Genomic DNA, 15,804 nt, shown 5'->3' with positions numbered 1-15,804 from the left:
TTTAAATGACTAAAGTAACTAATTAGTTTAGTGCTTGCTCACTATATACCTAATTTTTATACTTAATTTAGTTGTTGCTCATTATATACCTAAATTTTATAAATATACAAATGTTCTAAATTATTAAATTATTAAAGTAACTCTCATTTTTTTTACTATATACTTAATTTTTATAAAATATATACAAATAGGATCAAATACACTCTAAATTTGTACCCTATTCTAATCATACATATCTAGACTGATCTCTGTCTTATTCACAACAGATTAAGTAACCTTATATTGGTGAGTTCCCAGTGAAGATGCTCACGCATCAAACCACACTATAAAATGAGAAATAAATAATCCAATTGAGCATGGCTTAGTTGTCCAACTCCAGCAATGGTTATATTGCTATTGAATTAAATCGCTTAGTAAATTAAATATCATAGTTGGAACAAAAAATATTCAATAAAAATTGAGTATATTTGTAAAGAAAAAATGTTAAAAATAAATAAATTCTCTGCCATCATATACAGATTATATTTCAAAATTATTGTAATGTTGTAGGATACAGTTATACTTTCACTGGGAACTCACCAATAATCTCCACAAGAGCATATACCATCCTTAAAATGGTGGAACCGATTGGTGTCCCTAACGACAATTTCCCGTCCAGCAATCTTGGAGATAAGCTTTGCAGCAATATGACAATCTCCGCAAACACGAAGATTTTTTGTGATTCTGATTGGAGAATTTTGAGTATTCAGCAGAGCAAACACAATGGCTAACTTTTCGCTGTGGACAGCAAGATGGCATTCCTTGTCCTCCTCCTCCACATCATGAAGAGCAGAATCGGTTTCAGGGACATAACCTAACTCTTTCATCTTCCCCACTAGCACACCAAGCTCTTCATAGATCTCCTTTGATTGTGGATGCAACGTGTCACCTGCGAGAAAAGTATGAACCTGATTGTTCAGCTCAACATTGCTGATTCCAGGTGTTTTTCGAATTCTCCTTCTCTTCATTAATGATCGAACAGCAGTAACTTCTTTCCATCTTCCGGCCTTTGCATAAATATTGGATAGCAAGACATAGTAACCTGATTGCTCAGGAGCCAACTGAAGTAGGTTGTCAGCTGCTAAAAGCCCAATGTCCATGTTGGAGTACACACGACAAGAACTAAGCAGCGCACCCCACACCCTTTCATTGGGCTCCACCGGCATCTGCTTGATGAAATTGTAAGCTTCATCTACTTGACCGGCACGCCCTAAAAGATCTACATAACAAGCAAAGTGTTCAATTCTTGGTGTTAAGTTATATTTCTCTGTCATCTGTTTAAAATAGATTTTCCCTTCATCTAGTAATCCTGAATGGCTACATGCCGAGAGAATTGCGACGAAGGCAATTGAATCTGGGCTCAGACCAGAATTTTGCATTTCTGTAAAGAGTTCCACAGCATTACAACCTTGTCCAGCCATAGCATAGGCAGATATCAATGAAGTCCATGAAGCAACATCGCGAAGTTTCATCCTATCAAATACTTTTCTTGCATCATCTAAACATCCACACCTAGCATACATGTCTATTAATGCATTTTCCAATAGCAAATTTGGACACAATTTCTTCCAATCAACATATTCATGAATCCTCCTTCCTAACAATAAAGCCGAGAGATCCCCACAAGCTGGAAGAACACTAGCGCAAGTGATTGCATCAGGTTCTACCCCAGTTTTCTCCATTTCTAAATACAACTCTACAGCTTTGCTAGGCATAGAATTTTTCATATACGTGGCTATCATCACATTCCATGAAACCAAACTCTTCTTGTCTAAATTCATAAACATATCCCTAACATACAAAACATTATTAGATGATGTGTTACTTACAGCTGGCATGAGACTAGCCAATGTACCTGCATCTGGTTTTTGTTTCAAAGCCTCCATTTCCCGGCAAACCTCCAATGCATCATCAAACTGCATATTCTGCGCATATCCTGCAACCATTGAGTTCCACGATACAACATCCCTGCTTGGCACTTCATCTAGAGCACGCCTTGCCTCGAGCAAGCAACCACATTTCCCATACATTGCAATGAGACCATTCCCAACGAACACATTTGAATCAAGCCGAACCTTCAGCAGAGCTCCATGCAGCTGCAACCCAAAGCTCAAATTATCAGAGCAAGCCTTCAGAACACAAGGGTAAGTATAATGATCTGGACTAAACCCACCATTAACCATGGCCTTGAAAACATGCAATGCATCATCAAACCAATGGTTATTGACATAACTTCTAATCATGACATTATAGAACACAACATTTCTCTCAGGAATTTCGTCAAACACCTTCCGTGCAAACAAGGGTTCACCACAAGCAGCATATGCTCGCATGAGCTTGATTCCTATAGATGGGTTGTCATGAAAACTGAGGTAATAAATCTTGGAGTGGACACTTTTCAAGGTTTTTATATCTGGGTATTGGTCTAATGCTTTGCCCAGAAGTTCCTCATAAAAGAAGCGGGTTTGTGGGGATGACAAAGTTTTTATTTTTGAAGAAACGAAGGCTTTTAACTTGAAAAAATGAAGAGGTTTCATGAATTTGAAAATGTTATTTTGTCTATGTTGGATTGCATGGCACTGTACCCACTTGGAGCTTCATTAGCACCAGAAACCAATACAATCCAAGGAACACACGCTAGTTGGTTGCGAAACGGTGACGGTGAGGAAGCTGGTTCCGTTTGGTTCTGCCGCCGGCGAAGCGAGCGCAGGAAGGCGGCGACTGCGCTTGAGACTGTGAGGACACAGAGCGCGACGAGTGGCTGAGTCCAAAACGGTGAGTGCCAGACCGAGAGAGAAGTGAGACACCGGAGACCAGAGTGACGTGAGACGGTGAGAGAGCTTGAGGGAGAGAGAGTGGCGAGAAAGAGACCAGAGAAGAGTGACGTTGAGGCTTTAGGGGTGGGTACTGGGCAACTTTGATTTGGGCTTGAGCTGTGCCTATCTGGGCTTGAACAATAACTTAAGCCCATATTCAGAAAAGATTTTTAAAACTTTTATCTTTTCCATGACCAAAACCCAAAAACGTTAATCTTTTTTAGTCTTTATGGTATTTTTATCAACCAAAACAAAAAAAAAAAAAAGATACACAAGGACCATTAATAAAAAAAAAAAATCAGATTCACAACAGATTAGTTTTTTGTCGGTCGAATTGGAAGATATCGTGAACAACCAAATAAAAGAAATACTCATGCAATTTAGGCCATAACATATTAACATGCTTTTTTATACGTTGTACCCAAATTACCAAATACAAACTTTGGCAATGCCAAGTGGTGGATAAGAACCTTAAAAATGTTAGTAGTGGATAAGAATCCTTAAAAAAATTGGGTATGTGAATATATAGTGTGTGAATTCGTGATATAATATCTAAGATTAAATATTGTGTAATAGTTAGCTAAGTAGTCTTCTAGTTTTAAGCAATTTAGTAATAATACTTTAACATATTAACTAGAGATATAAATAAATAAATATATTTTTAGTGAATTAAAAATTTTACAGATATTATTTTAGATGTTGTCTATTTTAGGTGCACTATTAAAGAATGTCCTCTTTCATGAGTTTTTTAGCTATTTATAGAAATAAGTTTGTATATCTTTATTTAGCTTTTCTAATTTTTTTATTTCTTCAACGAACTCTTTTTGAATTGTAGACCTTACACACTTCCAAAGCAACCCTCTAAGCTGATTATCCTTTCACCGTTTGTTAAAGTTCCTTCATAAATACCAAACACAGAATTTGTGATGGACATTTAGGAATACATCCTGAACTGCATGGATAAGTCCCTGCATAACCAAAAAGTCAATACAAAATAACAAAAGTCTATAATCGAGCCTCAAAAAGGTCCCTCATATTATAATAATAAACTCAGACTGGTTCCTAAAGTTGTGTAAGTGACATCACATTGGCCTTTTGACAGAATAAACAGATACTACCGTATATAGCAACCATCAACTATGCAGCATACAGTTTATACAACAACTACTCAATTGTTTTAAATAGCAGTAAATAGATTTATTATTTATCACACATATATAACAATAAACAACAATATTCTAAGATATTTAACAATAAACAACAGTAAAAAAATTCACTAATCATCAGTTATATCTCATAATCTTTGATTACTATCATTAATTAAGATATCTAGCAATAAACAATAAGAATACCTTTTGCATGTCTGAAATAAAACACTAACTATGTTATTTGTAATCAGTAATCACCTAAGTCTTGATGCAACAATTCCAGAAACTATCGCAAATTCTCCGTATTTTCGATGGACACAATTACATAAGCAATCACATAAATGTGATTGTTTATGTCTTGACCAATGCCAAAGAAGATTTGACCACCTATTTTGATCTTAGAATTTTTGAATGATGAATAATATATATAATTTTTATTTTATTTTATGTTAATTTTATAAATATACAAATATTCTAAATTACTAAAGTAATTAATTAATTTAGTGCTCATTATATACCTAATTTTTATATCTAATTTAGTGGTTACTCATTATATACCTAATTTTTGTATCTAATTTAGTAGTTGTTCATTATATACCTAATTTTTATAAATATACAAATATTCTAAATTACTAAATTATTAAAATAACTCTCACTTCTTTTATTATATACTTAATTTTTATAACATATGTGTTATATATGTAGTACAAATAAGATAGAATACACTTTAAATTTATACTCTATTCTACTCATAAATATCTAGACTAATATCTATCTTATTCACAACAGATCAAATAATCCTCCTTACTCGAATAAATTGGGCCGGATTAGATATCCACGGAATATTAAACAAAAATATTGCTACTATATTGCAACACAAAGAAAGTCTTTGGAAGAATAATTCGATGGTCGTGGCTCCTTCTCATCATTTTCCAACCACGTGTTTCTATGTGCCTTCCTTCAAAAGATCTTTCTCTTCATTTATTCGGCAGCGATTTACTACCTCTTTTCTTTTAAACCAAAAAAAAAAAAAAAAAATTGTAGAGTTGATTGATAGTAGCTTAAAGATAAGGTAAATATAAAAAGATATTAATCATTTAATATTTTCTTTTCATAATTTTTCCAACTCTGACAAGTCTAGTTTCCATGTGTTACTCGTGAATTTAAACACGAAACTAAGTTCCCAATGGCCGCAAAAAGAAAGAAGAAAAAACAACTTGTTTGTAATAAGTAATAACTAGTCAGATTGATGAACAAGTGTGAACTGTGTTCCATTTATTTGGGGCGTCAAAAAACACAATGTCAAACAACAAGTACAATTCTTAGCCCCTTTGGATTTATATTCATAGTCACCACACAATGACATTAGGTTATTAGTTAATTAGTAACAACACGACATACATTGAATATTCATCATTTGAAACTTAAAACTATAGTTCTATTTATGTTGAAAATATCAATACTTCTACAAATTTAATATATACATAGCTCAATTTGACTATATTTAACTGCTTAAACTTTTATTCTATATCTTAGCTTAGCAACTTAGTATTATATTTAAGAGTTTAAAAATGTATGAAGAAAGCATCTTAAAAAGAGACGGCAAAAAACCTTAAAAGTAAAAACCGTTTCAGTTGTTAATTTATTATTAGATTCCATTACTATATTAGTGGATACATTTGTACACTCACATATACTAAATATAACACAATAATTAAGCAGTAGTTATAAACACAAGGTGCACCTAGTAACAACCATTTTCCAGGTATAAAAAAGTTTTATGTTTTATTTCTTCTTAAATTCTTATCCAATTTTCAATTAATAGCATAAAATACTACTAAGAAGAATATGAATTTTCTTCTAATTGTCCAATTTGTGTTAAAAAATTGAAAAAACTCATAGTACACAAATTGGACCATACGAGTTGTTTGATTTTAAAATTTTGCTTAAGAAATCGCTTGGTCCGACTTGTGGTTGAGCAAATATGAATTTTGGAAGCTAGAAAACGGACCCTCCGAGTTGTTTGTTGTTGTCAAATTTTTTATGAAATGGAATATCAAACGCAAATCGGATCAAGTTCTGTTCCACTGACACCACATGGCTGTGAAGCACCTATATTCCCCATATCCGAGTCCAACACCACTTTTACTTCTATATTCAAATTAAAAAGTTACATTATTAACATAAAATAATTTTATACTTGTATTTAATTACGTAACGCCATATCACTAAAAATAACTATCTTTTTACATTGACTACGTAAATAATTATCTAAAAAATGTAATTACATGAACTGCATAAAATAATTTATACTATGCATTAAAATTAAACTCTTTAAGATTTTGGAGGTGTGACAAGAATTAAGAAACGGAGAAAGAGAACAAACAAAAAATGATGAAAAGTCAACAAACAGTCTCCATCTTCAAAGCTGCTTCTTTTCCATCTCCCACCCCAGTTGCTCGTCAATGGTGACTGCTCTCTCACTCAACCAATCACATCATTTTCACAAATTTAATTTTTTCTAGTACCTCAATTCCCCAACAAAGCTCTCATTTTTAACCAAAATTTTAGCATATAAAATGTTTTTTTAGCTGTTACTATTTATATAGAGTCTTTCACTATTAAAGTTTATTTCTTTTCTTCCTTTAAAAACCAAGTGAGAAACTCTGAAAGAGGTAGTGAGTTATCTCCATCATCAGAGAGTGCCATAATCATCATCACTATGAGGAAAGGACTTCTGGGCCCCAGTCTCAAGCTCTCTGTCCCTGCTTCATCTGATCAAGCTTCTTTTTCCAAGTTCCTGTGAGTCTCTCTCTCTCTCTCTGCTTATGTAATTGAATGTGATTGTTATGTGTTTGTGTTTTTGACTAACTGGGATTTGTTTGTATTATGGGATGTGAAAATTGCAGGACTGAAAGTGGAACCTTTAAAGATGGGGATCTGCTTGTCAACAGGGATGGAGTTAGAATTGTTTCTCAGAGTGAAGTGGAGCCTGTAACTTATTTCTCTATCTCAAATCTTTTCCCTTTTTTATTTTTTGTGTCTATATGTTCTTATCTTTGCACCTGTTGTGTTTGTGTGTATGTGTGTGCGTGGTTTTTTTCCTTGAATATAATATCCAATTGGATTGGTTAGTTGTTTGTCCAACTATTCTGTTGCATTTCATATATTGGATCTATGAATTGCCTTCTGTGATGTGAAGGGATTCCTAAATTTTCTATTAAGTTCCTTGTTTCTAGGCTTCCAAACCCAAATGGAGCATATTTCTTAGCTTTTGCTACTGTTTTGAACTGAAGCAGATATTGTTACATAATTTAATTTCTGTTATAATTTCTCCTCTTGATTGCTTTCTCTTTAAATGGAGACTCAAGCTGCATAAAATTATGCATTTTGCTCAGCTGAAGTCACTCAATTCACCATCACGAAATAAACTTGTTCTTGACCTTCATTTCAATTCCATTTAAACTTTTTGAGTGTCTCAGTTCAAACTTGTTCATGTTAAACTCCACACATGTAGTTATAATGAAATCTAACTCCCAGAATTATGCTTTTTAATATAATGAGGGCATGGTTTAAAGATTGGATTCCTGCACTCTTGTTTTGTCTTTTCATATTTTTGGCACGAGACATATGCTGGCTGATTTCTCCCACTCTATGTTAATATATGGCCGTAATATGTCATATTATCAGCCACCTCCAAACCCGATCATGCCGATAGACAACCAGCTAAGTTTGGCAGATATAGACACAATCAAAGTGGTTGGAAAAGGAACTGGAGGGGTTGTGCAGTTGGTGCAACATAAATGGACTAATCAGTTTTTTGCATTAAAGGTATACTCGATGCATACTGCTAACTTTTTTTCTTTCACCTAATTGGTTTATCTTTTTGTATTGGCAATGTCTAGCGTATAACATATCATCTTCCCATCTCCAACATGTTGATTTCGCTGAACACTGGCATTCAAAACTTGCTATCTTCATTCAATTTCCATGCCACTTTAGGGGACATGCTATGTTAAATTTCAGAAAATGTTCTTTTCTTTAGAGTACGATGATTTAATTTCATCATGGGTAACTCAATTTCATTCAAGTAGTTAGTTAAACCATTGATTTGGATTTGATATTCTGGGACATGAAATAGGGCAAGTGATGGGGTAGCATATCTCATGTAATGGTTTCCCTATTTGCTTTTTAGTATTTTTTAAATTTCAGTCGGTTCTCTGCATGCTTGTAAGTTAGCAATCTAGTTTAGTAGCTTGAAATGCTGCTGCTTCTATATAATAATTTTTACAAAGTAATTGAACTGATGAACTAACTTCTTCCTTAATGCTGTTATCCACTGTGGTCTATTATCACTTGTGCATGATTTCTTCTCAATACAGGAAATTCAAATGAATATCGAGGAGTCTATGCGAAAGCAGATAGCACAAGAGCTGAAAATTAATCAATCAGCACAATGTCCTTATGTTGTTGTCTGCTACCAGTCATTCTATGCCAATGGTGTTATATCAATCATCTTAGAGTACATGGATGGAGGGTCCTTAGCGGATCTTCTGAAGAAAGTCAAAACAATTCCAGAAGCTAATCTTGCAGCCATCTGTAAACAGGTGAGGAAGCCAGAAACTATACCTCAGTTTTTCACCCAAAATTCTTTTCTCTGAATCCCGAATCTGCGTCCATTTCTTTTATTTTTTATGTAGGTGCTAAAGGGATTAATGTATCTTCACCATGAAAAACATATCATCCACAGAGACTTGAAACCTTCTAATTTGTTGATAAATCATAGAGGTGAAGTAAAGATTACTGATTTTGGTGTGAGTGCAATTATGGAAAGTACATCCGGTCAAGCAAATACTTTCATCGGCACATTCAACTATATGTCTGTAAGTATTATATGCAATATATTTGTCATTTTTCTCTGATCACCAAGTTGTAAACTGTTGCATGGAACTTAACATCCGCTCTACCAATTTTACAGCCAGAGAGGATCAACGGTAGCCAGCGTGGCTATAACTACAAAAGTGATATATGGAGCTTGGGATTAATATTGCTCGAGTGTGCTATGGGGAGGTTTCCATACACACCACCAGATCAAAGTGAGACATGGGAGAGTATTTTCGAACTTATTGAAACCATTGTAGATAAACCTCCTCCTACTGCTCCATCAGAACACTTTTCTGCAGAATTTTGCTCATTTATATCAGCATGGTATGTGATACTTTTGACTTAAGTAACATGCCAAAAGAGAATAAAATAAGACATTAAATAACACTAGTGTTTTCTTAGAAGTCGTAATGAAATTAGCTTGGATGCTTGAGGAGCCTATAATTTTGTAGAATGTCTATAAATGAATAACAATAGTAAAAGTTTTTTCTTAAATTTCTCGTCATTGTGTGATTCTTACGAGACTTCTAATCTTCCTTTTCGATCTCCTCTTCGTTTAGCTTACAGAAAGACCCGAAGGATAGACTAACAGCTCAGGAACTTATGGTAGGACTAAATCTTGATTCTTAGCTTTTACCATGCACACAATCATCTTCCTGACACAATATATCTGATTGAAACTCCAGGGACATCCTTTTGTCAGCATGTACGATGACTTGCATATAGATCTTGGAGCATACTTCTCCAACGCAGGATCTCCACTCGCAACCTTATAAAATTTGGTATGCACTAATCCTGGACTTAATTATAAGCAGAAGAGATTTTTTTTTCCTTCTATATTTGTTGAATTGGTAAATATATACATGGTTATGTTTTCGAGCCCTTATCTTCAATTAGAAGGATCCGTTTTTATGAAAGCATGTCCTAGGTTGCCCAGGAGGCTGAAACAGTTTTTTTTAAGGCAATATAATCCTTTTTCAGATATAGTTTCATGAACTACAAATGATGGGATTTAAGATACTGATATTTCATTATATATTAATGTATTTATTTATTTTGTAGGCTTGCTTGGCATATGAGCAGTGGTAGCAGATGATTCAAATTCAGAGGCAGTTCCTGAGTCATGTCTAAAAATTCTGTATTTTATTATTGAGTGATTGAATTTCAAGAGTTTGTTGAAAAGCTCTTTATGTAAGGGCCAAGAAATTGCAACAGTTGGCTGTTCATGAGGAATTTTAATTCTGAAATTCAAGTTTTAGGGATCATTTGCAACAAAATGTTTGACCTTCTAATGATTTTGCAACAAATCATATCACTAGGATTTACCAAAACTGTTGAAATTATATGGCGCTCAAACTTTTAATACACATAAGTTCTCTCGGGCTGTGCTAATTGAAATAAAAATTAAAGATATGAATTCAGAATGCTTTTAGTTTTAGCTATTCTTTAGTCTTTTAAAACCTGCACTTCTGGCTGAAGGATCATTCAAGCTATGTTTGTGACTTTTATATTTGGTTAAACCTTGTCAAATTGTTTAGAAATGCTTATAATCAAACCAAAGTGTGGTTGCTGCATAAGTTTAGAACTAAGTTCTGATCATTTGAACATCTATCAAGAAAAGTTAATAATTAAACTTTTCAAATTTTTTATTCTTGGAAAGCTCTGATAGTCATAAAGATAACTTATCCAAGGTGAAGGTATCATTGTACAATGCAAATTTAGCATACATAACTTACTTAGCCCTGTGAAAAACTGGCGGGCTAAATGTGTTAATACTTAATACTGCCAAAAAAAAAACTGAAAATCAATAGGATAGTAGTTGAAGATATTACATATGTAAAACTTAACGCTAGATAACATGTATTTTGTTTATGCTTTTCTCTTAATTTTTCTTTGAGCCTTCAAGTCTATCACAATTACAGAGATGTTATCTTTGCTTCCCCTTTGGAGGGCAAGTCTAGAGAGATACTCTGCAGCAGAGTGAGCTGCAGGGTCAACTCCTTCTTCAACTTGTTCGGTCATTGACGCATTCTCGCCATACTTCTTGTGCCAAAGAAGGATCCTCTTCCGTGCAACTTCACAGGCTTCTTCATTTGTCACCACATCCCATAAACCATCACTAGCTAGAATAAGGCACTCGTCATGTTTCTCCCGTTGCACAAACTTCACTTCCGGTTCTGGAATAATACATGGTTTCAAGTACCTATCACCTATTGGACAAGAACTAAGATGATTAGACTAATTGCAAGGAACTAAATGCTATATTTTGTAGCAAAAAAGAAATACTTTTTCGTAGTGTCCTATACAAAGGCTGTACCATTTTATTTATTTTACTAGAAACCATAACCCTTATCAAGAAAAAGTTTACAGTAACTAGCATCACTTAAAATCCAACTACATTGACATAAATATGCTGCAGAGATGCCAAAGGCAGATACATACCTATGGATCTTGACATTGCCAAAACGCCAAGAACTCGGTACCCTTGCCAATGTATGACCCTTCCTCCTGCAGCTTCTATCCTTGCCCACTCATCCTCCCTGTTTGGCTGCAAACATGTAGTAAAGCCTCCTCTATCAGATGGCTCCAATTTTTAACTCATGAAAAACATTGTGAAAATAGAAAGAAGTGCCTTACTTTGTGGTCAGCAGACAATGGAATGGCTTCTTTTCCGCGATACAAGACGGCTCTTGAATCCCCACAATTTGCGACTATTATGTGTGATTGATTCAATATGGCAACCACTGCAGTGGAGCCAGCAGTCTCAGGAGCAATTGGTTCAATCGTAGACTCTAGTCCACCAATGTTATTTCCGCCATTACCAGCTCGAATTCCTCCAACTTCATCATCAACTTTCTGAAAACAACTTACAAATGCTTTCTTCCAATAGTCCTGTAAAGAATCTCCCAGTTCTGTTTCTGCCAAACTTGATTGTGCAGCTTCTATCTCCTCAATCAAAGCTGAATGCAGGCGTTCCCGGCAGTAATTGGCAACCTACCAACCAAAAAGAACAAAAAAATAAAATCCAGTTAGCGTCAGACTTCAATAAAAGTTGTATAATTTTATTTTGATAGTGATTTTTAACTAATACCTGAAAGCCTCCATGTCCATCATAGACACCGAAAAAGTGGGCTAATGAGCATATTGTGTTATCGTTCACATGGCTATCTGTTAGCATCTTTGAAGGAACTTGAAGAAGTTTAGGCTTAACAGCTATAGCATCTTCCATCTCTGGTCTTTTTCCACAGATTGATGAAAAACCACAGAGAACACGACTACTCACTTCCGAAGCATTCGGGTTGCTTGTTCTGTTAGCCTGATCAAGAGGTGCAGCACAAAACTTTGGATCAGACCCATCCAATCCCCTTGGATCCTCACTCTCAAGATCCATTGCAACAGAAACTGTGTTCTCCTCTGGCTGCAGTGCTGGATGTGTCTTGTTTAATCCATACTCAGCATAGATTTTATCATCAACCCCGATGATAACTGGCGAATCTATCTCAGAATAAATGGCCTTCAAGGATGCAGCTTCCTCCCCAGAGGGGCTGCGTTTGTCATTGGAGCTTGAACTATGTAGACAACGAAAATCCACAGCCAGCATGAATTCATCTTCCTTCCTTGGTGGGTTATGGCTTTCTCTCAAGACCCAATTACTGTCACATTCAATAACCATTTCTGAGACAACGGCAGCTCCAACTTCATTCTCCTTCATCTCTGCAGATACCGTAATTTGATGTTTGAGACTTACATCAGAATGATTATCACTTCCAACAGAATATGGTTGGCAACCTTCCACTGAAGGATTTAATATTAAAGCTGCAGCAGTATTTGCCATAAGCTTTATACCAGTTATCTCCACGTGGGTTGCCACTGCTGACTCCTTCTGAATCAAGTTCCCAATTGTAAATGGCACTGCAACACTAGAAGATATTTCCTCCATTCGTTTACTTTGCCTTGTAGCAATAGCCTTATCCTCTATAGTATCCAATAAGCTATGCAAAGCCTTTAACCACTTTTTTCCCTTGCTTTTCCCTTAATCCTCTTTTCTATGGCTCAATCAGCATCAAAGGCACCAATAAGGCTCCTAAGACAAGTAATCAACAAGTTTAGAAACAACCTTCCCTAGAGGCACTAAAATTAAATGCAGTGTAACAAGACTCATTCAAAAGCCTATATTTATTGAAGCAGAAAAGCTGACGCAAGAATAACACACTAGATCCTTTTGTGAAATTCACCTGATTTTGGCCTTGATCCTATAATGTAAGAGGGCACAAGTGGTGCTCCAAAACCTTATATTCCTAACTCCACACCAGCCCTCTGATCCCTGGAAGGATACACAGGCAATTTTTTATTTATTGAACCAGAATCATCATATAATTGACAAAGTCAGTAAATGTTTTGTCTCTCTCTCTCTCTCAAACAAAAACAGGAACAAAGGAAATGGGGTCATTGGAAATAAAAATAAGAAATAACATAGGAAACAAATAGCAGAAATATGAGAAGAGAGAGGTTCCCTAGATCTGAGATATCCAACATCAGCCATTGAACATAACTCCCCATGGTATCGACAATTATGTTCCTTTCATGTGTCAACTACAACAAGACCACCTCAACCCCTCAAAAGCATATTGATTGCAAATATTGGTCATGTCAACAACTCCAATCCCACTAGGTCCCTTCGTTATATCTATCATGAACTATTCCTAGATTTCATTCCTTAGTGCTCTTAGATTTATCTCTAAGGAATAAAAACAAACAGTTAAAGGGCATAACATATAGTAATCTGAATTGTTTTGCTTACCTTCTCAAAAATGAAAGATAGTGCATGTAAAGCCAAGGAAGGGAATGAAGGAGGAGGAAACAGAACAGAAAGCCTCAAGTATATGCAGTTATTGATTGTTATTATTGTTGTTGTTATTGGTTATTTAGTAATTAAGTTAGGAAAATGAAATGAAAGCACAAAGTATTTATTTCCTTCAGGAGTTTTTTATTCTTTCTGATAAGAAAAAGAAAGGAGTTTCAGCTTTGGAAAATAAATAAATTTAGTAACATAAATAATTTAATACGCAACACGTGTCTCTTTTATTCCTTATTTATTTTTCCTTATGTTGGAAATTTTCAAAATCCTTTAGAATGAAAAAGTAAAAGCAAAAAAGTAAAATGTATTATGTAATGTAATTAGGCATGACATTTATTTTATTCTCTTTCTGCTATGGTAGGATTATGCAAGAAATTGACACCTAGCCCTATCTTTTTGTGTTTTGGTTGATGAGTTTGGTTACATCATTATTTAAAGAAAGCATTTCTTTAAACTACCAATACAAGATTAAGACGTGGAAGTCATTCTAATCTTAAAATTCAACCCCTTCTCTCTTTCATCCATTATGGACGGACCATATTATCTTTTATTATTACAAGCATAGTCATCATTAGCTAATTTATTAATTAATCAAAGATCAAATGTTGAACAATCGACAACATTGCTTTACTTAAATACATTGCTAATCAATAATTATTTCGAATTTTTCATTAAAATATATTACTTCTAAAACCTTTTTTTATTTTAAAAGAACTTTATTATATCGATTATGTTATATGTATATTAAAACTAGTTACTAAAGTCAATCACCAATATAAAATATATATTAGAATATTAATACACATAGAAAATAAATTAAATCACATATATATTTATACAAAAATAATTTAGGCTACGTTTGTTTACAAAGACAGGATACTGAGACATGGACAGAGAGACACAAAATTATGTTTGACAGAAGAGACATAGACAGAGACAGTGTGTCCAGAGACACTGAATTAGTGTATTTTGTGTCCATCCTGACAGGAAGGATATGGAGACACTAATAAAGGACACAACTTATTTTTCATTTTTTTTTATTATTTTTGTTAATTTTTCATAATTATATTTTTTTATTATTATATTTTTCATCTCAAATTTTTTGAATGAGAAAAATGAGAATAAATTAGATTTTCATAATTTGTTCTAATTTATCACCAAATAGAATATAAGAATACAAAATTTTGTATCTCTGTCCATCAGTGTCCTATTCTTAGAAACAAGCGCAGCCTTAGTAATTGATTTTAATGACTGATTTTGATGTGTATTATTATATTATTAAATAAAATAATGGAAAATTTCGGAAAACAAGGAAAGGAAAAGCAGAAAGGCCAGTACGAGGAGGCCACGTGCATGGGCGAGAGAATCGAGAAGCTCAGCACCAAGGGAGATGTACGAAATTATTATATAATAAAAAACAATAAAATAAATATATAGGTGCAGATGGGGTGCGTGCAAATGGAAAAAATGGAAGAAAAAGGTTTGCTGTATATAGAAAAGAGAGAATGAGGTAATGTTGTAAGAGAGAGATGCATGAACTGACAGAGACAACAAAAAACTGTGAATTATAAAACCAAACGTAACAAAGTGAAGTGAAGCAGTGACAGTTGACGCGTACAACATTGGCATTTGCCATTCCCATGCTCCTAAGAAGATATATCCTACAGATTCTCTTTAAGTCTTTAACCTCTTTCTCTTCAATGTAAGGTTGTCGGGTAAATAATTCATTCTCCTAATGATAAGTCTTTAATTATAATTATTATGAACATCTCCTAAGTTATTAAATAGAAAAGGATAAAGTATTAAATTGGTTCCTTACGTTTGGACGTAATTCTGTTTTGCTTCTTAAGGTTTAAAGTGTCCTATTTGAATCCAAAAAAGTTTCATTTAGCTTCAATTTAGTCCCACCAGAAGTTAAAGATAAATAATTAACAAAATATCTTATATGACAGTAGTATAAAAATAAGGTCGATAATCTAGAGAATAACTACAAACTCCAGAGGCACAAAATCAACCGTAAATGCATCAATATATTTATTTATCATTTTTTTTATAATTA

At 34.1% G+C, this 15,804-nt stretch overlaps 3 protein-coding genes across 9 annotated transcripts; 1 reads left to right on the top strand and 2 right to left on the bottom strand.

Annotated features, from left to right (window-relative positions):
- Positions 1–396: 396 nt before the first annotated feature.
- Positions 397–2,899, bottom strand: LOC107643372 (putative pentatricopeptide repeat-containing protein At3g49142). 4 transcript variants are annotated; one of them, XM_021107458.2, is made up of 3 exons: positions 2,213–2,899; positions 1,895–2,135; positions 397–1,258 (listed from the first exon to the last, which is right to left on the bottom strand). In XM_021107458.2, exons 1-3 carry the CDS (start codon positions 2,267–2,269, stop codon positions 576–578), a joined length of 981 nt encoding a protein of 326 aa, XP_020963117.1. In that variant the 5' UTR covers positions 2,270–2,899; the 3' UTR covers positions 397–575. The 4 variants fall into 4 exon arrangements, with proteins under 4 accessions (XP_020963117.1, XP_088358439.1, XP_088358440.1 ...); XM_088502313.1 differs by having other exon boundaries at positions 397–2,135; positions 2,213–2,897; XM_088502314.1 differs by having other exon boundaries at positions 1,895–2,724.
- A 3,443-nt stretch (positions 2,900–6,342) lies between these two features.
- MKK2 (MAP kinase kinase 2) lies at positions 6,343–10,164 on the top strand. Of its 2 annotated transcripts, XM_016346986.3 has the most exons (10): positions 6,343–6,471; positions 6,661–6,805; positions 6,913–6,997; positions 7,694–7,834; positions 8,386–8,610; positions 8,704–8,886; positions 8,982–9,211; positions 9,448–9,493; positions 9,574–9,669; positions 9,950–10,164. In XM_016346986.3, the coding sequence occupies exons 2-9, from the start codon at positions 6,726–6,728 to the stop codon at positions 9,661–9,663; spliced, it is 1,080 nt and encodes a 359-aa protein (XP_016202472.1). In that variant the 5' UTR covers positions 6,343–6,471; positions 6,661–6,725; the 3' UTR covers positions 9,664–9,669; positions 9,950–10,164. The 2 variants fall into 2 exon arrangements, with proteins under 2 accessions (XP_016202472.1, XP_016202464.1); XM_016346978.3 differs by lacking the exon at positions 6,343–6,471 and having other exon boundaries at positions 6,590–6,805.
- Positions 10,165–10,512: 348 nt separating this feature from the next.
- LOC107643340 (protein phosphatase 2C 50) lies at positions 10,513–13,921 on the bottom strand. 3 transcript variants are annotated; one of them, XM_016346967.3, is made up of 7 exons: positions 13,689–13,847; positions 13,123–13,211; positions 12,734–12,971; positions 11,979–12,601; positions 11,525–11,881; positions 11,330–11,435; positions 10,513–11,097 (listed from the first exon to the last, which is right to left on the bottom strand). In XM_016346967.3, exons 3-7 carry the CDS (start codon positions 12,825–12,827, stop codon positions 10,757–10,759), a joined length of 1,521 nt encoding a protein of 506 aa, XP_016202453.1. In that variant the 5' UTR covers positions 12,828–12,971; positions 13,123–13,211; positions 13,689–13,847; the 3' UTR covers positions 10,513–10,756. The 3 variants fall into 3 exon arrangements, with proteins under 3 accessions (XP_016202453.1, XP_016202439.1, XP_016202448.1); XM_016346953.3 differs by having other exon boundaries at positions 11,979–12,971; positions 13,689–13,921; XM_016346962.3 differs by lacking the exon at positions 13,123–13,211 and having other exon boundaries at positions 11,979–12,971; positions 13,689–13,914.
- Positions 13,922–15,804: the final 1,883 nt, after the last annotated feature.

The sequence above is a fragment of the Arachis ipaensis genome, chromosome B1 (assembly GCF_059453495.1).
Source record: "Arachis ipaensis isolate K30076 ecotype BB chromosome B1, ASM5945349v1, whole genome shotgun sequence".
NCBI lineage: Eukaryota > Viridiplantae > Streptophyta > Magnoliopsida > Fabales > Fabaceae > Arachis > Arachis ipaensis.
This window is presented reverse-complemented; position numbering and strand designations above follow the sequence as displayed.